This window comes from Haliaeetus leucocephalus, unplaced genomic scaffold, assembly GCF_000737465.1.
Source record: "Haliaeetus leucocephalus isolate CR32 unplaced genomic scaffold, Haliaeetus_leucocephalus-4.0 Scaffold406, whole genome shotgun sequence".
Lineage (NCBI taxonomy): Eukaryota > Metazoa > Chordata > Aves > Accipitriformes > Accipitridae > Haliaeetus > Haliaeetus leucocephalus.
The window spans coordinates 623514-640943 of record NW_010972842.1 but is presented as its reverse complement, the minus strand read 5'-3'; the positions used below and the strand labels follow the sequence as shown (position 1 = coordinate 640943).

Sequence of the window (17430 nt, the reverse complement as noted above, 5' to 3'; positions counted from 1 at the left end):
CTACTTCCTATTAGGAGGCAGTAATTGGGGAGGTGTAAGGTCGAGGAGCAGGGGGTCTGTGTGAACGAGATGTACGTGTAATCCCTTTTTATGGCAGTTGGACACTTCTTGGATTTAAGGCGGATTTTTCCAGAAAAATCTCACAAGCATCGGGGTGTCTTGTAAGACCTCAGTTATTAGTGCTGCTTGTCTTCCTCTGTGGGATCCACCTTCATGGCAGCTGCCTGTTTTAGAGATAGGGTGTGGTGTTTTGTGTACATGGTGCTGGTGCGCTGCTCGTGGCTTTATGTAATGCACAGTATTACTCCTTTTTTTACTTTAAAAACATAGGTTTTCATGGCTGCGGAAGCTGTGAGATGACTTAAATGTGGGAGACGTCAATAAGTGATGTTTCAGACTTCTCTGAAGTTAGAAGAAGGATGTCTAAAATGTCTAAGTAGTTGCAATAAGGCAGATTTCCTGCGTGTTTGAGGTTAACAGGGCCAGGTTTCAGAACTAGAGATGCACTGATACGCCAAGAGATGCATAGCGCCAGGATCTCACGATCTTTTTCCCAAGAGGCTTTAAGACTGTGCCCTCCTCTAAATTCACATTCAAATGCCACCTCTCTGTTGGTACAAGTAGAAATGTAATCAAGAAGTATATGTGGTAATCCATGACTCTTTTAGCCCCTTACAGAAAATACAAGTAACTCTAATCCAGTATGTTGTTCCTATAGGGAAAAATACTTAGACTCCAAGTTATCTTGGCATCATTGAATGGTTGAGGATGGAAGGGACCTCTGGAGGTCATTTTGTCCAACCCCCCTGCTCAAGCAGGGTCATCTAGAGCAGGCTGCCCAGGACTATGTGCAGATGGCTTTTGGAAATCCCCAAGGATGGAGACTCCACAACCTCCCTGGGCAACCTGTGCCAGTGCTGGGTCACCCTTGCAGTAAAGAAAGTCTTTCCTTATGCTCAGACGGCACCTCCTGTGTTTTGTTTTGTGCCCATTGCCTCTGGTCCTGTCAAATAATAAAAGACACAATGGCAGTGTTATCTTGCCTCTGTATGATTTGAGAAGTGCTGCTTGTGCCTTTATGACTGACAGAGTTAAGTTCTGAACTTTCTTCTATCCATTAATTCCAGTTTCTCTTTTCTCCCCAAATGGGTGCAGACCCTCTAGAGACTCTTCCTGCCTCCGTACAAGTGAATAGAATCAACGCTCTTCCATTGTAAATTTCAATTGATTCCTTTATCTGCTTCAGTCCCATATAAAATTGATTGTCCTGTATGAGTGGAATTTTCCAAGCCTGGCAGTATATTTTATTGGCTAATAAAGCAAAGATAGGCAACACTGCAAAGTCTTGGAAAAGCAGGCAAATATCCATGCAGATCCTGTGATGCCTTAAGATTTTAATTCCGATATGTTTAAGTTGTGCTATCATCTTACAGTAAAAATGTTATCTCAAACATTCAGTTTTACTGAGCTAAAAAAATCAGCTGGACAGTATTTGAAAAGCACACCCTTCTCACCCATCCAGTTGGGACTACAAATAAATGTAGGGGTAGAGGCAGACAGACAAACATTCATTTTCTTGGGGAATAAATCACATTGCTCCTTTATTTACTTTTCTCCCATGATACAGAACTGATAGTGTTGAAGGCTGACGCAGATGATGATGGTGGTATAGTTTTGTAGGCAATTTCAATACAGACATGACTAGAACACTGGTCAAAACTGCTGAAATTCGAGGAAGGAAGAAGGTGAACAAAATGACACAACTTTTTTGTACCAGACTTGTAATAATGCTGTAAAAGCATAAGTACATAGGAGATCAAGTGATGTAGCGCTAAGACAAGTTCTGAAAGGTCTTTGATTAATGTCTTTCTTCACGTATAGTCAGTAGATGTAAGTGTTGCAAAGGCAGTAAGCAATTCCATTTGTAGCGGCTATACATTCCTGTTACTATCTAGTAGTCAGTGTAAGATGGCTGTATTTAGTTCTAACATAATTCGGGTTTAAAACTTGCAGTATTTAGCGTAGTTCAGAATACAGACAGGACATGGATTGGAATAGTGGCAAAATGGAGAGTTACAGTTCAAGTAATGAAGCTCTAAAACGAAGGAGGGAGAAGAGCCAGTTGCCAGAAAGAACACAATTTCAATATTGAAGATTGTGTAACTGGTTTTGAACCCAGTATTGTTCCTCAGATTCACATTTTAGCATGAGATTTTTGAAGTCTTGCTTATCTTTCAGTGATGATAGTAAGTGTGAGGATAAATTTGAAAAAGCTTTTTTAACAAAATCTGAGAACTATTTGTAGTAAATACATTGTGTAAGATTTGCGTACATCCAAAGATCTGAAGTTGGGCCATTGCCAGTGGAAGTTACTGGCTTTAGCGTCCACTACCAGGGATTTTGCAGTGCTAATGAAAACAGCTTTTGTGAGACGCAGTGTTTTGTAGTTGCTTTATTCACCCAGGTCACTGAAAGTTCAGAAGCTTTTAGATAGGTGGAATAACGTAGGTTTATGTTTGCTTCAGTCTATAAATAAAAATGAGTTGTGAGAGGTGGAAATCTTGAAGCCCTGAACTCTTAAGGGAGATAGCAATGGGAAGTCATCACTTCTGTGCCCTTCCTATGGGTAATGCATCCTCACTTAACAAGTTTTGAATGCAAAACCTGTTTATTTATCCAGCATATTTGAAGTAGTTTTGTTAAAGTCTAGTAACCATTTTTTGCAGTTTAATTTTATTCCAGTTTCTGTAGAAATTGTTTTCTTACCTGTGGCTATGTCAAACTAATAAGCATATATAAAAATGTTTTTAATGAGCATATTAGTGTGAATATAAAAGCTACAATTTATCTACATGAATATAGGCAATGATTAATGGAAGGTACTGATTTTACTGTAAAAGTTGCATTTACTAATGTAAATATTCATTAAAAGAAACCCCAGTGCAAATGCAAAGCAAGACTAAAACTATTTAAATCATAAAACTAGTTTCTGCAGTCCATTTTTGGTGACTCCAAGGGATGTGTTTACTGTAGGTGTTTTTGGTTTTTTTTTTTTTTAATGTGAATCCTGTTCTCTACAAAGCACAGGAGTTAAATAAGCTTTGTTGATATCAAGATAAAGCCTGAGAAAATCGGGATGCCTTCAGGGAGGAAAGGGGAGAATCCTTGTAGGAAAGGATAACACATCAGTTTTTTTTAAAGCAGGATTAACTCTTGCATTCCTTAAAATGCTGAGTGTATAAATATGGGAATTGTCAAACATGGCTTCAAAAAAAGGAACCACACCCCTTTTGGTAAGGTTCTGTCTCAGTAGTTCTACTTGTTCAGGAAGGTGGGGGTTTAACAGTAGGTCAGCTTGCTGTAATTAGAGCAAAACTTCTCTTCTGATGAGGAGGAAGTAGTCCCACTTGTGAAAATGAACCAGCATTGCTTCCAGGTATTTCCTGGTGCATTGGGTAACTTTGTAACTTCTTAAATGAGGTGTCAAAACCTACAAATCTAAGTAATAAAGGTGGATGTCTTATACCCACAACACTCTGCAGTGTAGTTCTGTCAGATTGAGGAAAACTTGTTTCTTTAGTCAGTGCTTTGAGATGAAAAGTCTATGCCAGTAAAATGCATTCTCATGTGTGTAACTTCATTTTTAAAACAAAATACATAGCAGATCGCACTTGCATGTACAAACCTACCAATGTGGGAGGTTCAGCTGTTTCCTTAATGCAAATAAAAACCTTTTTCCTGAAAGTGCTTTGGAAGCATTAGCAGAATTTTTTGACAAAACTGTTACTTTTTTGAAATCTTTACAGGTATTAAAGCTCTAAATTATTCATTTTGGAAGGATCTTGAATTCTGACTTTTAGAATTGCCCTGAATGAGACTTTGAGACCATAGATGATTAGAAGCAGGATGTGTTGGTGTGGAAGCAGGATTTGGATAGCCTTTTCTGGATATAATTGCACTGTAATTTATAAAGTAAACTTAAGGTAAAGTTTTGCAAGTGTCCTTAATGTTCTTACTTTGTAGTTCATCAGTGTATGCTTTGTTTTATATTTAAAAGTGCAGCTTTGCTAACGTGTCTAGCAGGAGGACCTTGTGAGCTCTCTGGTTCTTGTTTATATTTAAATTCTGAATGGAACTGGAAATGCTGTAGCAGGTTCTGATGAAAGGTTGAAAAACCTTTAATACTTAAATGTGAAATAACTCAGTTGCTGTTTAAGCATATCTTCTGTTTAATTTACCACATTATCAAAGCTGTGAAAGTTAACATTTTTCCACAAGTAAAATGTAACAGAAGTTGTGTGGAAGGAATTGTTATTACAAAGGTGAGGTTAAACTCAATGGTTACATTTTTAAAACATTTTGAGGAAATTCTTTAATAAGAATGAGGAAGTTGGGAGTGCTTGTCAGACTGACATGTAATTCTGAATTCCAAGATTAAGATTTTTATGTACATCCGGAGATATCATAGTGTGTTGTCTTGAGTTGGGAATTAATTAAAAAAAAAAAAACAAACCCCAAACAAACAAAACCAAACAAAACCCCAAAAGATCAATACCCTTGAGATTGAAAGACAGAATGGAAATTTTAATCACTTTGTTGGGAAATTACAGAAGCGTTCAACACCTTCTGAAAAAATGATCATATACTGTATCTATAACTGCAAATAACAACTTCATTTGTTTGTAGAGTCATACAGGCTGGAAGAAACTTCTGGAGGTAACTTGAACGCTGCTTGGTCAAAGCAGGCCAACTTAGTTCAGGTTGGTTAGGGACTTGCACTTTGAGTTTTGGCCATCTCCAAGGATGGAGACTGCACAGGCTCTCTGGGTGACGTGTTGCAATGTTTGACTACACCCATGGTGAGAAACTTTTCCTAATATTTAATTGTTGCAACTTGTGTCCAGTGCTGCTTATCTTTTCACTGTGCATCTCCACAGAAAGTTCTTGTGCAAAGCAAAATTTTGTGCATTTTTGACAAGTTAAAAATAATCATCTGAAGCTTGAAGATGAATACAAACAACACCTGTTGTTATAAGATCAGTGATTTCTAAAACTGCAGTTCATATATTCTTCTGTTAGTAGTAGTTTGAAGAAATTACATTAATTTTTGTGGATTATGACTTTTACCATGTCATGGAGTATTTATAATGCAATGGCACCTCAGGACCATCAAAAGCCCTGTTCTTGCTGCCTTTGTGCTCGCAGAACTTTTGCGGAAGCTTGCTACCCAGGAAACCTCATAGTTTAAGTAGATAAGAGAAACAAATTGAACCAAAAATAGAGAAGAGTAATAGAACAAATTATTGGCAAATTCAGTAATGAAAGCAGAGACAATAATTGTGATATACCAGGTAAGGTTATATTGCCCACCAACATGGTCATCGACCTACAGTTCTGCTGTGAAATACCATCTTTGGTTGATTTCCAATTTTGGCAGCCAAAGAGGAACAGGATAAGGATTTTGGCCACGTTGTTTAGCAAATCAGTGTATTTTTCTCGGGCAGCACTGTATAATATTCACTTCCATTGTATGAAAGTGGGGCGTAAAGGAGACTGAACTGCTTATGCAGAAATGAAAGCAGATTTTTCAGAATATGGAAATTACTCTTTTTTATCCTTGAGTAAAAAGCTTCCAAAATGTAAAATATTTCAAATACTTTCTTAACTTTACAGAAGGCATTAAAACTTTCAAACTAATATGTAACTTCAAGAGAATTTGAAGACACTGGATTTGGGAGGGGGAGGCATACAGTTAAGGTGGCACCTTATTCTATGACTTTTAATAAAGGCATTTTTCATAGAGCAAGCTGATATTGTTCCTTTTCTCTCCCCACTGTTATTGAATCCAGGCTTGCTGTCCTTGGAATATCTAATTATAAATAATGATCTTGGAGTATTAGGAAGGATCACTTCAAAAATTTAGACTTTGTGGTGGAAGAATGCTTTGCAAATGTGAACCAAGTGCTTTTTAGGTTATAGTAGATACCACTCTATAAAGACTGCTGTGAAAGAGAGGTCTCGTTGCTGAATTGAGGAGCCCCTGTGTTGGGCTAACAGAACCCCTTGATTCTGTATATGGGAGATGATGCTAGTGGTTCCTTTCTTTGTGAAGTCTTAGTTTGCCATTTCTTATACCTTTTACTTCTCAAACAAAAGTTAATGCTTTTGCTTTTCACTAAATGTAAAATTTTACTACTTTTTCAGTTTTCAACAAATGACTTCTGCAAGGAAATTCTGAGATTTTTTTTATGCTTATTATCTTTTGTCTATCTGATCCATAAGCAAAGTATGGGATTGCCCACCTTCTAAAGGTTTTACAGATAAGATTTACTCATAAATTTACATCAGACCAATGACTGCATTAGACCTTTGTCAAATCATATGAGATTTTTATTCATCTAAGGGAGTACTAGCCTCTAGCATGCTTCCCAAAACAATGTGTTGTTCCTTGGGTTAATTACATATATTGGGGCTTGACCCTACAATGAAATAGGAAGTACCAAAGAATGACAGAGTTTGAGATACTGATATTTTAAAGCACCCAATTTATACTCTCCTGAGACTGGAACTTAATGCTACTTTATTGGACACACCTCCTATTCATCCAGGGGTGTTTTTCTTTCTTTTTTCTTTATTTTTTTTCTTTATTCTTTTCACAGAAAGTCTTTTGGAATTTACTGAAAGCAACTTTTATCTAAACTGTGAACCTGAGATGTTCTTAATCTTTTTTTTTCTTTTTTTTTTCTGCCTGGTTGCTCATATTACAAGCTTTCATGTACATACCTGGAAAAAGGACTATGACATTAACGATAAAAACTTGCAGTAAAGATGATGCAGGAATAATGTTCTGTATGACAGATTTCGGTCATGTAGCACTATCAATAATTTTGGAATTGCTTTTACATCTATGTGGTTTTCTCAGCTTATTTGTTTTCCAGCCAACTACTGAGAAGACATAGGCTTTCAGAGAAATACAGATGTGGGGAAAAATAGTGTAATGTATTCTACTATCTGTATTGCAAGTACAAGCAATTTTTTTTCAGTTCAGAGCTTTTAGTAATTGATGGTGATAGCTGAAGGTAAAGTTTCAGGTTGATCTTGATTCTTTAATGTCTACAAACAACACATACTTGTTTGACTAATTTGAGACCAGTACAGTTCTTTTAATATGTTTCTGAATTAAAATATGGGAAGTGCATGACATAAAAAAGTGTCCAGTTAGATAGGAGTAATAGAAGTACTGCAAAATTACATGGGGAATATTTATCTTCTCTAATTTTTTTCTAGTTAGACCTGTATATTACCCAAGTAACACACATTGCTTTCGTATTCGTCTTTGCAATCTGTACCCGATACAATTACTTTCATAAGTCCTGTTTTGGGTTTGGTTTTTTATAATCCTTCATCTTAGTATGATGTGGTTCGCAAAGCGATTTTAAGATGTAGACTTTTATAATATTTAGATATGCTGCTGCTGAAAGGCCCTACAGTGAAACAATCAGCACCTTTCAAAATGGTTATTTTTGTGAAAATAAATCTCACTATCCAAGTCGGTTCTTCAGGTAGAAAGAATGCAGCTAGAATAGCTCATGCTGTGTAAGATTTGCTTTTTGCGTCACTATTAAGTACTGGTACTGTTACATACTCTTAAATACTTGTGTATTAAAAATAATTGAGGAAAACACATGTTCTACAGACGCAATGCAGCTTCAGGCATTGCTACGAAGGAAATGTCTGTTCAGTCAAAGCCATAGGCATGGAATGTGCCCCTCCTTTCCTGTGCCACAGAACCACATTTTTGCAGTGTTTTCTTCCTCAGCTCTCCCAGAAGCAGAAGTGAATTGAATACTGCAGAGCATTTTTCAGTTGCGCTTGGTAGGAAAGCAGTTGCAACACTACTTTTTATATTCATTCCCTCTCTACCAGAGTCACTGCCTTTGCTCCATGTTTGTGTGGCGATGCTGCATGTTTCAGGATGCTTTTTCACTATTTGAAATTATACCCATGGGTATGGGTGAGGTTTCGTGAGATACTGAGAAGACACTTTGCTGCTGACATGGAGTAATCCCTTTCTCACATAAAGTTCCCAGTGCTTGTCTGGCCATTTGAAGGCTTATTCACCTCACTAAACTGTTAGCAGGAAGAAGCCATAATTATTTAAAGCTCTCTAGATAAGTGAATTGGTTGCTATGTTCTTGCCACCTTCTAAAGCTATTCTTTAGCTAGATCAATTTGCTTCTCTGGATGGTCACATAAATAGATGAGCGCTGGTGATACAAAGGAGTTTGTAAAAATGGATTACAGGGCTTATTTGGGAGGAGGCAGGGAGTGTAGTCCTTTTGGTGGCAGCAGCAGCATGGTATTAGATCAGTTTATGCCACTTAGGAAACACCCCTAGCTTTTTTTTTTATTTTAAAAGATGTATTGTAATTGCTGGTGTAACATCCTAGGAATTACCTAACCTAAGAATTTAATGAGCAATTGGAGCCAGTAATTCCAAGGATCTGTCCAAAGGAGAAGCAGTTACTTTTTTTTTTTAAACATTGAAGGCTTTTCAAACTCAAAAACTATGTTGCTGTTTGCAGTACTGACAGATCATCAGGCATTGTATCTTGCAAATACTTGAACCTTAGATTGTGTTCATTGATGTGCTACATGTGTCAATGCAAAATTAATTTTGACTGGTAGAAGATGTCAGAGCAGTTTTGTTGTTCATTAGAAAGTAAAGCTGCATATTGAAAATTAATGGCTCAGCTGAACTCGAAACACAAATTTGAATCAAACTCAGAACTCAATAAAACTAGACAAGTCTTTTGTCCAGTATCACTCCAGGTAGTACAAGCAGGATCCCTGAATGACTTGCATGTTATTGTGAATTACAGGGTCTTGAGAGAATTGGAACTTATCTAGTTTGAATCAGCTTAACTGTGTTAATATTTCTGTAACTACCAGCTAATTGTGAGAAACCCCTGTAGCTACCTGTAAATAGAGTTCAGTAGGTCAAGACAAAGCCATTTGTTTAGTTGCCTGCAGAAAGGCTTCCTGAACCAAGGAGAACTAGGGTAGAAGGCATGACTCTGGGAATAGGGCTCTCTGGACTCTTTACTGTTCCTAGAGCAGAACCAAAGAGCTCCCTTCTCCCAAATGTGAGATATCATCTACTTTTTTGCCAAACATAGGTTCCTGTGAGTGGGAGATTTGTTTTGTTTTATAAGGAGGCAAGGGTGGTCTCAGGAATGCAGAACATAAATGCATGATATACAATGCCTGGCTCCTGCTGTAACGCTTTCTATAATCACTGATAAAAGTAACTGCTGGAAGCTCGTGCTTTTTTTCTTTCTTTTTTTTTTTTCCTTTCTCCTGTGATTAGCAACAAAGTTGTCTTTTGAGGGGAAATGTATTCTGTTACTCCGCCCCCCAATGTTCATGCAGTTTTTAGGTGAAAAGGGCTTTTAATATCTCTTTCACTATTTCATTTTTATTGCTCTGAAGCAGTAAACTTTAACCTGTTACGAGTGTAGAGGAAGGGTGGGTCTCCCTGTTACAAGGAGTTCACAGCTGAAGTAAGTGATGTGTAGGAAAGAGTAAGGGCAAAAAGTATGTGGTTTCACAGCATCTTGCTTAGCAGCACGTTGTTCCTGTGCAGCGTGGCTGTGGATTGAAGGAGCGAGCTGTCACGGTGCCTGACAAATACAGCTGCATTTCGGTTAAGTTAAAAAGGGGAAAAGAAGAAGGGAAAGGGGGAAAAAAAAAGAAAAGCTAACTTAAGTTTTCATGTCTCTATCATTGTTAGGTGTACCCTAGCTGATTATCAGGAATGAGCGTATCTCAGCGGAGCTGACAGTGGCATGGCGTTGCGGGAGCCCCTGCACTTCTGCGAGCACGTATTCATGACCATATATAGGCACATACAGTGCAGAAGGTCGGGCTTTCTCAGTTCCGATGTGCCAGGAACAGGAAGAGTGGTTTGGGGGCATTTGGAGTCACTGCGTATAACATCTTGAAAATAAAACAAACTTAAGAGTGTCTCAGACTGGAAAAGGTAGAGTAGTAGGATTTCTCTTATGTATCTGATGGGAGTCACGCCTTGAGAGAAATTAGATTGTGAAATAAAGGCAGAAGTATGAAAACGAGGCAGATTTAGCATAACTGGCACCATTCTGTACACTGCTACCTCTGTGCTTGTGTACTCTGAAAACTGCAAATACTGTAGTAACTGAGTATAGGCATTTGTTGATAGACCAATTGTTTTAATCTCTAGCAGAACGAAGAATTAGGCATTATTATGCCTAATATCCATGCTCATGGCATACAACAAATCTCCTTTTCTCTTTTGCTAAGCTTCTCAGTCTGAATTTTTACCTTAATTGAAATAGTTTACTTTATAAAGCCAAAAAGCTTGTAACTGATGTGATGGGTAGCATTTGGCTTCACTTGAATTTAGAAAGTAGATCTTGCTAGCTCTTCCCTACTGATATCAGACTTTGATTTAAGTGAGACTGTGGCTGGTGTATATGTGAAAATCAGCTAAAGAGAACACCTGCAGTGGGGAATGCAAATTAATGCTCAGACCTGCATGAAGTAACGCTTCATGAAAATGTATTTAGATTGGTTTTGTGCATTCAAGGAATTTAATACAGTAAATGTTCAATTCCTTGCCTAGGCTTTTGGTAAAAGCTGTTTGCAAGACCTGTTTTTTGCGAACCATTGATGATCAGATGTTCTGGATTACTGAACTCTGAAGTTTATGGTTTCTTGCAAGCTGTTCTGCAGACATTTAACTGAAAACAGTGTCTGTAAATCAAATCTTGGAACCTACATCAATAAAACACTGTCTTAAACTTTTGGTGGTGATTTGGGAGTAACTAGAGTGGTAAGTGGAGAAACTTCAGGTGTTTTCTCAGTCTTGGCTTTTGAGTTTTCTAAATGAAACTGTAACCTAATTTTTTGTTAGTTGCTGATATGTGTATAAGGTTCTTGTGGTTTTGTCATTTAGATTTTTAAAATATTATGTTGTTTCTGTTTTGACTTGTTCAAATCAGTCCTAATCAATTTTTTAAAGTCGCAATGTATTGAATATCCAGCATTGGTTTCAACTGTAATGCATCTGGTTGATGGGTTTTCTTAAACAGTTTTCAGCAAAAATAACTCCCGATCTCAACTGGACTATATTGCAGTTGAGTTTTTTTGTCTGTCACTTTGTATTACAAGTAATGGGCCTCTTGCTAGATGTCCTTGTTAATTTTTTTTTTTTATTTGCCCATAAACACCACATTTTGTATGGACTGTCCCTTTGTTTAAATTGTGCTTCCTCAAGTGACAGCTGAGCCAGTGGCTTTTTACTGCCAAAAGGGGGAGATCTTCATCTCATTGAGGCTCAGGAAAGCGTATTTGTTTATCCTTCAGTATCAGTCTGGTTTTAGAATACAGAAGTCTCCTTCAGAGCATTTATTTCTGGGAAAATTCAGTAGCAATAAAGAAGCTGTAAATGCTTTTCAGTTCTTATGTGTTAAAAGAATTAAATCCAGTAATCTCACTTATATGGGCTTCTTGTGTGTATGAGTTGGGGAAATATTGCTTTTTTCTGATACTCATCTCCAGAGATAAGTTAATTTGGTTTAATTGCTGTAGAAAATTTGATTAGTTTTAGATAGTCTTCACAAAGGCAGGTTAGCAAAATGCAGAGAGTGTCTTAGCTGACAGACTCTCGGCTTTTGAAGACCCATTAGGTTTTTTGCTTCTGTAAGCATGAAAATACTTTATAATTCTTGATGAGATGTTTGTTGTGAATTTGCATGATTGTGTTTGTCTGTCCCATAAGAAGTGGCATCCATGAGGCATTATCACACTGAAAAAATTCTCATTGAGGAATTGAATTTACTAGTAGAATGTTCATTAAAAGTAATGTTTAGGTTGGTCTGTCCTGAGGAAACATCTGTTACTATTGAATACTTCTGAAAGGATGTTACTCATACTACAGCTAATCTGGCTGATAAGAATAATTCTTACTGATAGCAAAAAAAAAAAGGAGCAAAACCAGCTTTACATTACCAAACCAGCTGAAAACTAGGGATTATTCCGGTTTTAGTACAAACTTAGTATCTCACCTTACAGAGATTACCAGTTTAAAGCACATGGTCATTCAGAGTGCAGTTTGGGCACCCAAGTTCTGCTTAATTTTACTCATTTAGCTGCTGCCCAGCCCAAAACTGATGGACCTTTTATTTCAGAACTCAAAATTTCTCTAAGTCTTGTTTCTCTGCTTGCCCAGAGCTAACCCAGCCTTGGCAGGGCTAAGCAGTCCTGTTCACATCCTGAAGTCAAGGAACCAAAAAACAATGTCCCTTCACCTAACTTTGAGTTGGGAGTCAGCCTGATAGTCATGCTGAAAGCACAACTACATACCTGCTTTTAAGTGTGAGGCCTAAATTCCAGTCTGATCCCAGACTCTGGTAATTGGTCATTTGATAAAATGTCCTGGTAATAGAACCTTGGAGCCTGTCTTGCCCTTCTCCTTCATGAGTGCTTTAATAATGCTGTAGGTTAGCTATATTTCACATCCTTTAGAGTTCTTTGGATTGAGCATTGAGCTCTGTTCACTGTGTACTGAGTGCCCTGACTTCAGCAGGAGAGGTATGGAGTATGTCCTCACTCGGGAAAAGTGTGCAGACTGGTGGTTGGGGTAATCTAGTTAATGCAGATGAGTTTACATTCCTTTGGGTCAAAGGAGACATCCAAGTCATGCTTTTTTCTTATCTGGGCAAGTGCTTTAATAAGCTGCGATAAAAGATGCTCTTGCCTTTCTGTCTCTTTTGAGAAGAATAAACCCCGTGGCATTTATCTTGGTATAATGCAAACTTAAATTTACATGGGAAGAGGAGTTCTGATTTAGGTATTTGAGGCAGCAGATAGAGGCTGTCTGCAATCCAAAATGTAGCATTCAGTTTAGAAAGTTGGGAATGGACAGCCTTTCCATTTTCATTAGCCAGCTCTGAGCGGCAGTCTGCTGACTGTTAGTGAGGATCTCACTGAGGTTTGAACACTGCGAGCAAGGCAGCTAAGCGTTCTCTCAGGGCACTCTAAGCTTGAACCACCTCTTCTGGAGACCATTGTCTGAAACTCGGGCCCTGTCAAGAACCAAGGGCCGGAGCACTGGCTGTATTGCTACCCTGGACTGTAAAAGCTATTTACAAGTCAGTTCAAGAGCTGTAGCATGCTCAGACAGTTCTTTTGTAGTTTCAAATACTTATAAATGTGTAAATGTAAAGCATTCTTTGGTTATTTTTAGGTATTTGTTAATGGAGTATGTGCTTCTCAAACGGGAAGCCCAGAGTGCAGACACTGAATCTCCCAGCTCTTTATTCCACAGAAACATAACTGAAGTTGTTAGAAATGGCAGCCACGGTTCAGGTAGTATCCTGTATTTGAATAGCGACATCCTATCAAGGATGCAAGAGAGCTTTGAACATCTCCTGAACTTGGATAACTGTAAAGTGTGAAGGATAGGAACTTTTGTTAAGTTGGGAAACCAACATTCATTTATTTATTTTTATAATGGGTGCCCTTAACAGTGTAAGGCGGTAAGAAGAATGAATGAAAGCAAGTCTACTGAGTGACATTCTGCAAGTAAGGTAATAGTTGAAAAGTTTTACGGTTGCTTCACATCAAAAGAAGCATTTCGATGCTCCTTTTGCAAGCACATGTGTCTGCAGCTGTGTGGTAAACCAGTTCAGGGAACCGGTCTGTAAAAAAAAAAAAGAAAAATAACCTCTCTAATTTTGCTCACTGTGCAGTTGTACAAGTGCTTGTGCAAGCAGAGGGAGGGAGAAAGCCAGGGCAGGTGCATGTACTTTTAGTGGAAGTACTGGTTTATGCTGTGTTTTGTCTGCGAGAAGTTGTGGCTGAAGGCAATTGCTTAAGGACTTGCATTAAAGAAGTTCTTAAGGTGCTTTTTTTTAAACTATCTGCTGATACTGTGGTACTAAGAGGCCTTACAGGTAGATCCAGGTGAAATTACATGCTTTACATGTCTGCGCAAGTGTTTTTAAGCTTGTGTAATCTATTGATTACTGTCTAGGTGTGGGCCTTTTGGAAAGTTTAGAACCATAGGATGTTGTTGTGGTTTAACCCCAGCCGGCAACTAAGCACCATGTGGCCACTCGCTCACTTCCCTTACAGTGGGATGGGAGAGAGAATCAGAAGGGTAAAAGTAAGACAACTCATGGGCTGAGATAAAGACAGTTTAATAAGTACAGCAAAAGCCACTCATGCAAGCAAAGCAAGAGAAGGAATTCATTCCCCACTTCCCATGGGCAGGCAGGTGTTCAGCCATCTCCAGGAAGGCAGGGCTCCATCACGCGTAGCAGTGACTTGGGAAGCCAAGCGCCATCGCTCCCAACGTGTCCCCCCTTCCTTCTTTTTCCCCCAGCTTTATGTACTGAGCATGACGTCCTATGGTCTGGGATACCTCTTGGGTCAGTTGGGGTTGGCTGTCCCAGCTGTGTCCCCGCCCAACTTCTTGCCCCCCCCCCCAGCCTCCTCGCTGGTGGGATGGAGTGAGAAGCAGAAAAGGCCTTGACTCTGTGTAAGCACTGCTCAGCAGTAACTAAAACATCTCTGTGTTATCAACACTGTTTTCAGTACAGATCCAAAACAGAACCCCAAAGTAGCTACTATGAAGGAAATTAACTCTATCCCAGCCAAAACTAGCACGGATTTGTAGTAAAATTAGAGGAGAAGCTGGCTCTCTTGGAATGTATGTTGATTCCCAGGCATCCAGGGACTGAAAGCAGAAATAGATATGATCTTATTTGTTATATTAATCTTTTTCTTTTTGTCAGTTATACAAAACACGAGAGACTCAATTTATCTGTCTGCTTCCATCACATATAATCTCCTCTATTCTGTTTGAAGAGGTAAAACTTTATAATCTGTGTTTCTAACAGAGTAGTTTAAATAATGTGAACAAATATATGATACAGTCAGAGTTATACCATTTCATGTCTGGGTATTAAAGCTATACAATGCATCATTGGTTTGAATAGAAATGAATACAAGTATATATTGTTTTCGTATTTCAGGTGCGTATAGCAGCAAAATTCATAATTCATGCTCCTCCTGGGGAATTCAATGAGGTGTTCAATGGTGAGTATCTGTCTGCTCTGTCCTTTCATGTAAGGCATCTATATCCAAAATTGTATTGCTGATTACTCTCCTGAATTTCATGTAGTCTATATTTTAGCAGTTCACTTGCTGTAAGATTTGGTTATATAGCTTGGCATAATGAGCTTTGCAGTCACAAGACAGCTTGGAGTTTAAATGCAAAAGGGCGAAGTACCACTTTTCATTGTGATGTGAGAACGAGCTTGCTTTCTTCAGTTTTTAATCAGTCATGAATTAACAGTTGCTCAGGTTTTCGTTTAGAAGACACATGTACTTTTTTTTAGTCTTTGACACACATTTTTCAACAGAAATTAAACTAGCTGAAATTAAAATGATATTAAAAGGAATAGCATTACAAATAATTAACCTTGAATATACAAAGGACTACTTCTTAATGCCAGTTGTGGAAAGATTAATCTTCCCCAAACATTTTCAACCATTAAATTCTGGGCACACTTCATTGTACTGAGTGTATTGGTAAACTGAAAGGAAACTTGAAATTAGCCTCTCTCAGCAGTTGTTGCCTGAACTTTACCTAAGATGTTGTTTTTATTTAAAAACTGTTGTGTTTGTCTTGCATCAAGATATGTGGGCATACATATCATAAAAGAGGGCATATGTTTTGTAGCTGTTCCTTACAAATATCTCTCCTATTTAAGTAAAGAAGTAAGTTCAGTATACTAAACTTTTAGTCAGTGTCAGGCTTGAGAGAGCTTAAATTTGTTAAAGAATGTAATGTTTTTTAGAAGTACCTTGTTCTTCAGTTAAACTGTAACTAACTGATTATTATTTAAACTTAGCTTGTACTGCATTTGTGAAATGAGCTGTTGGTGAGCAGCTCATTAACCCAGCTCCCTGAAGGTTAATACAATTTCTTATAGGAGTACTGCTACAAACTTTCTTAAACTAGTTGATAGTTGCAACTACTTGCTCAATAATGTGGTATGTGTTTGAAAACACAACAAAACATTTGATCATAAATGTGTGACCAGTGTTCAATGAGATTCAGACTGACTTTCTTACAAAAAGAGAGAAAAAGCTTTAAATTCCAAATCTGTAAATTGTGATTTTGTTTGTTTGGTTTGGCATGGAGGGGGTTGAGTTTGTGGGGTTGTTTTTTTTCATTTGGGGTGTTTTGTTGGTTTGGGTTTGGGTTTTTTGTTGTTGTTGCTTTGGTATTGTTTTTTTTAAAAAAAGAAACTTCATGTATATTCTGGATTTTTTTTTTTCACTTGCATGATACCTTGGGAATCTTTAGAAGAGTTTAAAATGTTATAGCGAGACTAATGATCAGTTGGTTAATGATCAGTGCATTGAATTTTTAATAAAAAAAGTGCCTAGTAAAAAATAATAAGCCGGTAAGTCAAGTACATAAATAACAATTTACTGCATAGTAAATATGAAGTAATTCTGAGGAGAGTATTGACTTTATTCTGTATTCATATGTTTCTTGTATGATGATAGAAGAAATGGTATTGTGATATATTGTGCTCTGACTACTAAGTTTCATTAAGGAACAACAGCAGAAATGGTAAGGCTTAAAAAAAAAATAAGTACAGCACCTACCATATTAGTGTTGTCAAAATACAGTAACCACTACCGTCAATACAGTGTGAGGGATTTGGTAGTTTACATCTTAAAAGTGAACTCATTTGAATCCTTTGCTGTTCTCATTCAGAACTTCTCTAAAAACTAGTTTGACAGATTCCCTGAGCTGTCACAGAGCCTGTAGAATAGGGCTTATATCTGCTTACCAGATTGTGTTGAAAGGAATCAATTTCTGTACTATTCTTCTCATTTTGTTCAGTCAAAATTATGAAAGACAAAGCAATAAAGTTCCTACCTAGAGATCTGTATGGGTATCGGGTGGTTTGGGTTTTTTGTTTTGTACAGTCTGTGGACATTTGTTATGTGACTGGCACAAGTTTCTGAGTTAACTGTACATTTGTGTTGTAAATATCTCCTTTCAGATGTTCGGTTGCTGCTTAATAATGACAATCTTCTCAGGGAAGGAGCAGCCCAGTAAGTACCAGATGCCACACACTCAGTTGCATAAAAGCAAGATGTTTTTCACTGTCAGTAAGTGATTCGTTTAAAAAGATGTGTGCTTGGCAAGTAAAACCCTGTTATGTGTGTTGTGCATCTTTGATCAAGATTAAATACTTGGCAGAGGAAAGATCTGTATTGTATCCTAATGATCAGAGCAACTTGTTTGGGTGACCTGGATCTTAGAACTAGTCTCCACCTTTTTGGATTTTGTTTCTATTT

The 17430-nt window shown here is 37.7% G+C and overlaps 1 protein-coding gene across 1 annotated transcript in view; it reads left to right on the top strand.

The window, feature by feature from the left end:
• Positions 1–17430, top strand: part of CAPZA2 (capping protein (actin filament) muscle Z-line, alpha 2) — a 31709-nt gene that overhangs the window by 771 nt on the left and 13508 nt on the right. Inside the window, exons 2-3 of the mRNA XM_010573994.1 lie at positions 15081–15144; positions 17133–17184. Coding sequence (XP_010572296.1) covers positions 15081–15144; positions 17133–17184 — 116 coding nt within the window. The remainder of the gene's footprint in view (positions 1–15080; positions 15145–17132; positions 17185–17430) is intronic.